Source organism: Octodon degus, unplaced genomic scaffold (genome assembly GCF_000260255.1).
Source record: "Octodon degus isolate 3935 unplaced genomic scaffold, OctDeg1.0 scaffold00119, whole genome shotgun sequence".
NCBI classification, from domain to species: domain Eukaryota; kingdom Metazoa; phylum Chordata; class Mammalia; order Rodentia; family Octodontidae; genus Octodon; species Octodon degus.
The window spans coordinates 1,053,221-1,062,367 of NW_004524695.1; the positions used below are offsets into that span (position 1 = coordinate 1,053,221).

Below are 9,147 nucleotides of genomic sequence, written 5' to 3' on the forward strand. Positions count from 1 at the left end.
TGAATGGCACAGAAAATCTAGTTCTTACAAAATTTGCTGTGCTGGCTCTTCTTCTGGTACTCGTGCTGAGCTAGGAGTCCTGGGTAATTAGTCCCTGTCATTACTAGAGACTAAAAGAGGGTGATACCTTTACAGATTGAGGTCCACATTCAAGCTAATAGTAGGGAGCTTTCAGGAAATCTGTTTATCTCAACTGTTTTTAACTCAAATAACTTCAGGCTGTGTGGCACCTTTACAGCACCATATTCTGGAACCTTCCACATGCTCATGACAACTCAGACCCCCTGGGCTGACCAGAAGAATGCTTGACACTGACAGTTTGGCTCAGTGGTCTGAACTCAAGCTCTCCTTAGGCACAGCTGCAGGGCCTAGCACACCTCTGACATACAGATAGCCTCTGCTTCATTTCTCCTGTTCTCACAGACAGCATATCAGGGGGCCTCAATATCAACAAACATCAAACTTGTACACAAACTACAAATTCTCATAACATTTAATGATTTTGTCACTTTGCTCATCAAATTTACAATTTTTCAACTAACTTAGCTCTGGACGTGCCAGTTATGCCTCAGTTACGACCATATAAAACTGACTGGAACTTACTTTTCCCAAAAATCCCATATAATAAGAGCTCTTTGGTCATATCTGCAACATAATAGACTACCAACAGTCATTCCAACAATAACCGTTGGCTATAATTTAAAAATGTTTCGAGGTAGCTAGCACTAGCACAGTCTGGAGAAGACCAATCCCTTTCTCTTCCAGAACTCAGTTCCCCTGAATTCATCTCCCTTCTCCAGCTGAAGCCAACCTTAGCTTTCTCAAGCCTTTACTTGGTGATTCCCAAGGCAAGCTCAGAGTCTGGCAGCATCTGGGACTGCAGTTCCAGTCCGTGTCAGTGGGTGGACAGTCACTGCTATACGGATTTCTACACTCACTTTTGCAATGAGCAGACAACTGGAAGAGTCTTTCATCTCCCACAGAGGAACACGATGGCTCAAAGTGGGAAAGGGAGACCTTTTGAACCCGGGGTCACCTACTCATCAACCAATCAGGACTGGAATTCAACATTCTGAGAGCACTAAAGAGGGTTCAGAGCATAATATGTAATCATCACATCAGACTGACTTTCTATGATATCTTTACTGTATTTAAATCCACTAACTGAATGTAAATTTAGTAAATATCTCCTTAAAGCCTTGCACCATTCTAGGTGCCAGAGAATGAAAAAAACTGGCCAAAACGCTGCCCTTCTGGAATTCCCGTCTTTGCAAGCCAAGGAGCCTTTGCTCCTTTCTCTACTCACCACATGGAGGCAGGAACAAAGGAGAATGCTGGTAAACCTGGAAGTAAGGCCGCAGAGTACCAGAGAAGGAAGCCTTGGGGAAGGTGAAGATGTGCAAGCCAGAGGTCATGCTGTAAAAGGACACGGCGCCAGCCTCATAGTCCAGAGCCACCCCCACCACCAGGGGCACATCACGCAGCTCAAGGGCAGTGGGGGGAGAGGTCAGGGCTACATAGCCGTTCTCTGCGCACAGCCTGATGGCCCAGAACCCACTCTCGGGCTCCTGCTTCATGCCAAGGCCTCGCTGCACATTCTCCATACAGACTCCCACATCCCAAGCTGTTCCTTCTCCAACATTCACTTCGAAGTAGTGTCTTCCTGAGCTGAAGCGCTCACGGCCCAGGACACAGGGGAAGGCCATAAATCTCGTGGGAGAAACTTCAGTATTCTGCTGGCTGCATCCACGAGACACCCGTCGGCAGTGCTCAGACAGAGTTAGGGCAGGATGAGCTGTGTCTGGATCCAGAGTCACACTGACTATAACATAAATAAAATCAAACATTTCTTCTTATACTTATACTGAGAACACTATTGTATTTTATTTTAAATTCATTTATTTACTTATTTATCTATTTAGTACAGGGTCTCTCTATTCAGCTTCACCTCATACTGATCCTCCTGTCTCAGCCTCCCCAGTGGTGAGATTACAGGTGTGTGCCACCATGTCTAGCATGGGCACGGTGCCCCCCGGTGTTCCAGGCTGGTATGGCATGCAGTACTGGGGACCCAACCCAGGCGCTTGTGCTTAGAAGGCAGGCACTCAGACTGCCGAGCTACCTCCCCAACCCGAGAACTCTATTTTAAGTAAATCCAACTTGTACTCAAATCCAATAATTAGTTTTTACTAGTTATATCAGCTGCCCTCATAAAATAAAAATCTTAGTATCTACTGCAGGGAATGCTTGGGGAATCCAGTTAGTTATGTTTTGCCTAACGTTAGCAGAAGTTCTGAGATGCAGTAATTTCCTACTTTTTCACTGCCTTTGTCATCAGTCATTTAGAGTAGCGAAGGCCCAGAGCTAAGCAGAATATGGTTTTCATCCCGTCCAAACCCTGTCTTCTCTCCAAGGACCTCCATGATCACTGAACAGTGCGGCGCTGCAGTAAGCCCTTCCCTGCTTCTATTTTGCAGATTGACATGCAGGCAGAAATGGTACAAAAACAATATAAATAACAAGACTGATGTTACTGCATATACATGTATATTATTTAAAATATTTATAGCACAATAAAAAGGCATACCTGATATATACTTCATGATATATAAGTTAGAACCCTGTTCTCTATATATTAATCCATTTTAAGTTCTTTACATTAGGTAGTATACAATGCATTATATTAAAAACATGCGCCCTGTATATTTTATATACATGCATTAAGCTTTGTATCTATACATGTTGCATGTTATTAGAGGTATAGGTTTCTCTCTCTCTCCTTAGACCTAAATACAATGAGTAGAGAGATGGCTTCATTATCAACTGGGCAAAACCAAGCTGTAGGGCAAACATACAATGCGTTGTAACAACTGTCATCAGTGACTACGGTAAGGAAAAAAGACTGTGTATACAGAACTTTAATAAAAACAGGGACTCGCTGTCCACATCAGCGTGTCTGATGCATAAGAAAGCCTCCCCCACTTGGGAGCAAGGGCCTCCCACATCACAATTAGGATCCTAATGCTCTCAGGCCACAACTGACCACCAAATGTTCTTTACATACTTTTATGATGTCAGGCTTCCTCCTTGACCCATTGGTTACACTTACAACACTTAAAATTATGTCAGCTGATCTAGATAACCAGCTCTTATCTGGTCATATGCTTCATGTGTAATAATGACTTGGATATTATCTTTAAACTGTGCTATCAAATCTGTCTGATATCTATCTATCTATCTATCTATCTATCTATCTATCTATCTATCTATATTACATATTTATAAATTTTGTTTATCCTGAGAACACAGCTGGGGCTTAAGATTGGAAAAGTAAATTGCAAATCCATATATTGTGATATTACAGGGGGAAAAAAATCTATAGGGTGCTCTCCCTGACCTGATTTAGGGATGAAATTCAATACCTATTGAGGACTGTGCTCTTTCTATTCAAAAGTCATCAACTTCCTAGATTTGAAACTCTACCAAGAAACAAAATGAAAGTGTAAAATGCTATTCACAAAGCAAGAGACCATATTAGCAACAACAAGTTCCCAGAAATGAAAAATTACAAACCAAATAAAAATTCATAAATCATAGATAATCACAGGTAAACCAGAGCATTTGAAGGACTGATAGATACACACACAAAAAAAATAAAAATTTAGAGCCAAGGAGATAGCTTAGTCGAATAAGGACCTGCCTGACAAGTGCAGGGTCATGAGTTCAATCTTGGTACTGTAAATAAATAAATAAATAAACAAATAAGTAAATAAATAATAAAAAAATTTAAAAATTTTAAAACTCTCAACTTCACTGGTTAAAAAAGGAAAAACTGAAATTAAGAGTACAAGTGGTACTATTTCAAATATATTAGGCAAAAACTATAAATTATACACAGAAAAATAGGGGGGTAGAGCAGCATTTCTTCTTGTGTTTTTCAACTGAACAGGCCTGACCTCAAGAACCACAGGGTCTTAAAATATAAATCCCAAGTTTCAGCGCTTTCCTACAAGTCTTGTTTACTAAATTACATGTTGTCTTTACAAGGTATAAGGCAGAATCCTCCAACCAAAGTCATCAGTATTTTTGATGCAAAAGTGTATTGAAAGGAAGTAAGATTCAGGACTTTAAATATCCTCATGTCAGATGAGTAACCCAGGGAAGACAGACTCAAGGTCTAAGGGGGTCTATCCCTGCAGCCACACTCTTGGTATTCAAGCACCTACTTAATTCCTCGAGGGTAGGCAGGGCCTGAGAATTGCTTCTGACCAGTAGGACAAAGTAAAATAAGGAATGTAATTCCTGTAATTTCTATTCATCATGTACATTCCATCTTACCCACAGATTTGTTCTGGTGAATATTTCTCCCAGCCAGATGCTAAAAAAGTAATTGTTGATTACGAGCAAGGGCTTGTTAGGAGGCCTGTGCAAATGAAGCAGTTTCCAGCCAGAGCCACCAAGAAGCCAGGGCCCAACATTCTGCTACCCAGAGGGAGTGAATCCTGCCTGCAAGAGGAAGGGTGGCTACCTACCCTAGACAAGTGTCCAGAGGAGAGCATAGCAGGCCACTCTTCACTGAAACCTCCTCAGACCCTACAGAAAGGACACTCAAGTTGTGCCTGACTCCTAAACCTGTGACATATATTTACACTGTATTACATAATTATAGTAGTTTGTAGGAGGACAACAGATAACTCATGCAGTCATCAAACCATTTCAAGTTAGACCCAAGTTTGCAGCCAAATGAATGTTGAAATTCTCAAAGCTGTTGTGTCAATTTGGTAATTATTGGATACAGACTTTCACAACTACAGAGAGCAGTGTCTAACAGAAAAGAGGGAGCAGAGAGCGCAGGCATGTGGCACTAATTCTTATTTTCATTCATGGTTCTAAACTTAATTATGTTACCTAGGTCAAGTTCCTAAAACTATTCAAATCTAGTCTACACTATTCACCCAGCTTTGTTGGCATGTTCTAGGGATTCGGACTATTGACAAGAATCGTTCCAGTCACATCTAATGCCACACCCTGGGGCTCATCACCTCTCAGATATGTGACTGGAGGGCATTACCCGCAAAACCCAATGAAATGAAAACTGAATATACTCATTTCTCATACATGGAAACCGAGTGATGAGAACTGCTGTCACTACAGCAGACAGCAGGAGCTGGAAGGCTCTGCAGGTGATCAGGATGCAGTGTGTATTCAGCATCTGAGCTAAAGGACAAGACAGTATGACAGCTTTACTGAACAGCACTTTACAACCTGCCTGACAGCACCGAGGGAATCCTGCACTCAAATACCTTGATGACGTCTTAATATTTTCTTCACATCCAAGTAAAGCTCAGCAACATCACACACAGTCTGAATCACCAAGGAAAAGGCCTCGGGAGCTTCCAGCTTCACAGCACAAGCCCTGGAAGAAGCACAGGCAGAGCCTCCTCAGGGCTCTGCTCCATTCAGCTCTGCCCACCAGGACCCTCCCTTCCCGCGTTCACAGGGACTCACCTGCTCAAGGTGCCCTTCACATCCTATAAGGAACAGAAGGTGAATGTGTTAGCATCAGTACTCCTTGGCCTGTGGCATGGGAGACACTGTCTGTAAACACAGCTCCCCAAGAAGCAAAGAGGGGCCCAGCCTGAAACTCTGCTGCAGAGTCAGAAGCAAGGATCCTCCCTTGCCTCTTCCCACTCAGCAGGGGCCTGTGATCGTGCTGGGGAAACCTGTGGGGTATAGCAGTAGCTGCAGTGACATCAACCAGTGTCTGCTGGGACATGCGCAGGAGATTTGCTCAGCTACTCTCAGGAAGCTCAGATACTGCAGAGTGAGCCTATGTAGAAATCACAGGTCACCAAAGTCCTCTATGGTGGCTGCACGCCCAGCTCCTGAGGCCAGGCCACCAAGGTGGCAGTAACTTATATAATGAGGTGGTGGAGCAGATGTGCTATCCTTTCAAGTAGAACGTGACCTCCAGTCCCATTAGTGACAGCTAGAACCAATAACTGCAGGGGCTTATCTTAATGGATGCATCTTTTATGTAGAGCTGTAAGATGCCCTGCAGTAGCTCTGGAACAAGTCATCTAACTACAAATCAGGAAACACTCTCTCCCTCTTTGGGCTGCCCCACTGTTACTATCTGTCATCTAGAACAGTATTTTAGGAGAGAGAAAAGCACACAGGGGTCTGTGTACATGAGTCCCAGGCAAATGACTCAAGCTATCCATTAGAGGAAGCATTTTTTTCACACTGCTGGGGACAAACCCAGAGCTCTGCCCATGGCAAGCAAGTTCTCCACTACTGACCAACGACCTCAGTACATATTTTTAAATTTTGATGACATCCTGAGCCTCACCAAACTACCCTAGACATGCTAACACTTGCAAGGCTTTTTCCTGAGCCTCTCCCAACAGCTAGAATTACAGGGGCGATGCACCATGCCACAGGAAAGTGTACTTTTGTATTTCATATAAAGAAATGCTATAAACTAATGGAGCTCCCCAATCATAGTAATGAAAAATTCCACAGACTAGTGGGCAGGTGGCAGTGGCAGCAGGCCCCACTCATCTTCCTGTGCTTCCTGGCCATTCTCCCCCAACCCCCAGCTCAGTGTCAGATCCTCCTGTCCTTCCCCAGTTCTACAGCCTCACCTGCAGCAGGTTCTGGTCTGAGCCCTGACATTTTCCCTCTAGCTCAACCTTATGGCTCTCAAGTTCGTCACTCTTCTGCTCCAGCTTTGCCTTACTCTCCCTTAGTTTCGCCAGCATCTGCTCTTCTTCGTTTTCCAACTTCCAAAGAAAAGCCTTCTCCTCCTCATGCAGAAAACTATGGAGATCCTTAAAGTCAGACTTGATTTTTTGTCTGTGAATCTCTATTGCATCCTAGAACCAAGAAAGTTGGATCAATAGTATAAAGACAAGAAGCATTTTTACAACATAAATGGATAAACAAGATGTAGAGTAGAGCGGAGAACATCCATCACAAGAACTTATTTAAGAAGAATAAAAATCTGACCCATGCTATAATAAACCTGTACATTGACTCAGAGCTTAGTATTCCGCTAAGTGAAATAAGCCTCTCCAAAAAGAGGCTAAGTATTAGAGATTACATTTAAAGCTGTTACCTGCAATAGTTCAATATGAAGAGCCCAAAAGTAGGTTAGTGATTACCAACCGGTGGGAGTTAGTCACTGAGGACAGTGTTTTAAGCTGGAAGATGAGAAAGTTCTGAGATGGGTAGCATGAGGATTTCAAAACAATGGGAAATTACTTAATGCCACTGAGCTACACACTTACAAACTGAGAAAATCATAAATTTCACACTGTGTCTATTTTCCCACACATAGAAAATGAATGTATGACTGGACACTGTGATATAATTTTCCCACAGGTTGCTCAAGATTTTAGAAAGTCCCAAGCTCCCTGTTGGTTCTTTGGATGGAAAGACTGGCTCTAAATTCTCTAAAAACATCTGAAAACGTCCATCTTTTAAGCACCCAGGCTGGAGGGAAAGTCCTTGATTCTTGCTGGGGGAAGGCCTCAGCATGGCCGCCTTGCGCAGCAGTAAACTATGGAGTGTCACCCTAATCCTTCCTATGTATAGACTGCCTGAAACTATTACGGACTGGAGCAGCATTCTTCTTGGCTTTCCCACGTATGTTAGCTACACCTCTGCCAGGATCCCAGAAATAAGGGGCCAAAGAACATTCTCTGGAAGCTCTGACTCACTCTCCACAAAGAAAGGAGGCACAGGCTGGAAATGAGCCTGGAAGCAGCAAACTGGCTCACCGGCCTGTGCACATGGGCATTCCAACGATTTCCACAGAAGAATGTATCTCTGATACCGTGGAGCTGGACAGCCACGGAGATGGTCTGAAAGCCTTCAGCCTACAGGTGTTAAGGTTCTTGTACAGCTATGATGTTTCTTATAACTCAAGCTGGCTTCCTTTATTGGCTTCACATGTATCAACCTGGAGAGAGCCTGTTTTCTGAATGTCCTTCAACGCAATTTCTGTACCTACCAAGCTGACAACCACACCCTGCAGGGCTGTAGATGCATTAAGGAGATAAGCATAAAGCCTGCATGCCAGGTAATGCAATTAACATGTGCAGTCAAGCTAAGGATATGCCTACACCTAAAGCTATCACAATTCTACTTAATACCACTGAACTACAGTGAGTAGTTAGGAGGAATGCCAGGCAATTAGTGTTGGAAGATTCATGGTCTTGGTGATGCTGTCTCATGGAAGTAAATACGTAAACCACAGGACAATTGGTTTTGCTTTAAATTTCATCTTTCTGGTCAAGTTCGGTAAGAATAAACCATTGCTTTAGTTTAGTCATTCTCCACATCTAAGCATTCGAATGCAAAATAGTTTGAGACCAATGACCTGAGGTTCTTACCTGCCACTCAGTTATCTGTGTTTCCACGAATGCTTTCTGATTCATACATTCTGTGTGGAGTTCATTTAATTTTGCTACAGCTTTCTGGAGTTTTTCCTGCAGGAAACAGTAGATGAGGAAAGTCTATTGAATTTGATTATTCATTAAACATCTAATGGGAATCCTGGAATTCTGAGATGTGTTAAATTAACAATATTTGTTGAGTTCTTAAACTTCATCAGAGTCCCTGCTGAGAGCTGTATGTGCTGTGACACAGGGATCCTCTAACCCATCTGAAGAGGTGGTAGGATTTTTTATATTCTTTACAGGCTGTGGGAAGAGAAACATGACTGTGGGTAAGGAACTGACCTGCAAGGGTGTGACTGGTCAGCAATGGGTCAATGGTTCCAACCTGGTGCTCTGAACAGGGCCTGACCCATGTCCAACACCACAATATGGGCAGAGAAGAGGGCACATAGACAAGGCAACCACCTCTACCAAGATCTTAGGCTCTAAAGCACTGAGAAAAACACTACCAATGCAGGGTACTTTTTGCATATATGAAACTTTGAGGGACTTGCAGGTGAGCAATATAGATCGATGAAGACAGCTGAATTCAGGAATGTTTAATACAGTTGGTAGAGTTCTGACAGGTTTTCTTTTTCTTTTTTTTTTCAAAGTTTTATTGACAAACAGATAGCAATGAGACAGTTTCAAATCAAATCGGAAGGACAGTTTCAACAAATAATACACTGCATATATTCTTCTT

At 42.8% G+C, this 9,147-nt stretch overlaps 1 protein-coding gene across 1 annotated transcript in view; it reads right to left on the minus strand.

Annotated features, from left to right (window-relative positions):
* Positions 1–1,246: 1,246 nt before the first annotated feature.
* Positions 1,247–9,147, minus strand: part of LOC101585377 (E3 ubiquitin-protein ligase TRIM38-like) — an 11,797-nt gene continuing 3,896 nt past the window's right edge. The window contains exons 3-7 of the mRNA XM_004640130.2: positions 8,400–8,495; positions 6,648–6,878; positions 5,509–5,531; positions 5,304–5,416; positions 1,247–1,822 (exon numbers count right to left, since the gene is read on the minus strand). Of these exons, the coding sequence (XP_004640187.1) occupies positions 1,299–1,822; positions 5,304–5,416; positions 5,509–5,531; positions 6,648–6,878; positions 8,400–8,495 (987 nt within the window). The 3' untranslated portion in view covers positions 1,247–1,298. The remainder of the gene's footprint in view (positions 1,823–5,303; positions 5,417–5,508; positions 5,532–6,647; positions 6,879–8,399; positions 8,496–9,147) is intronic.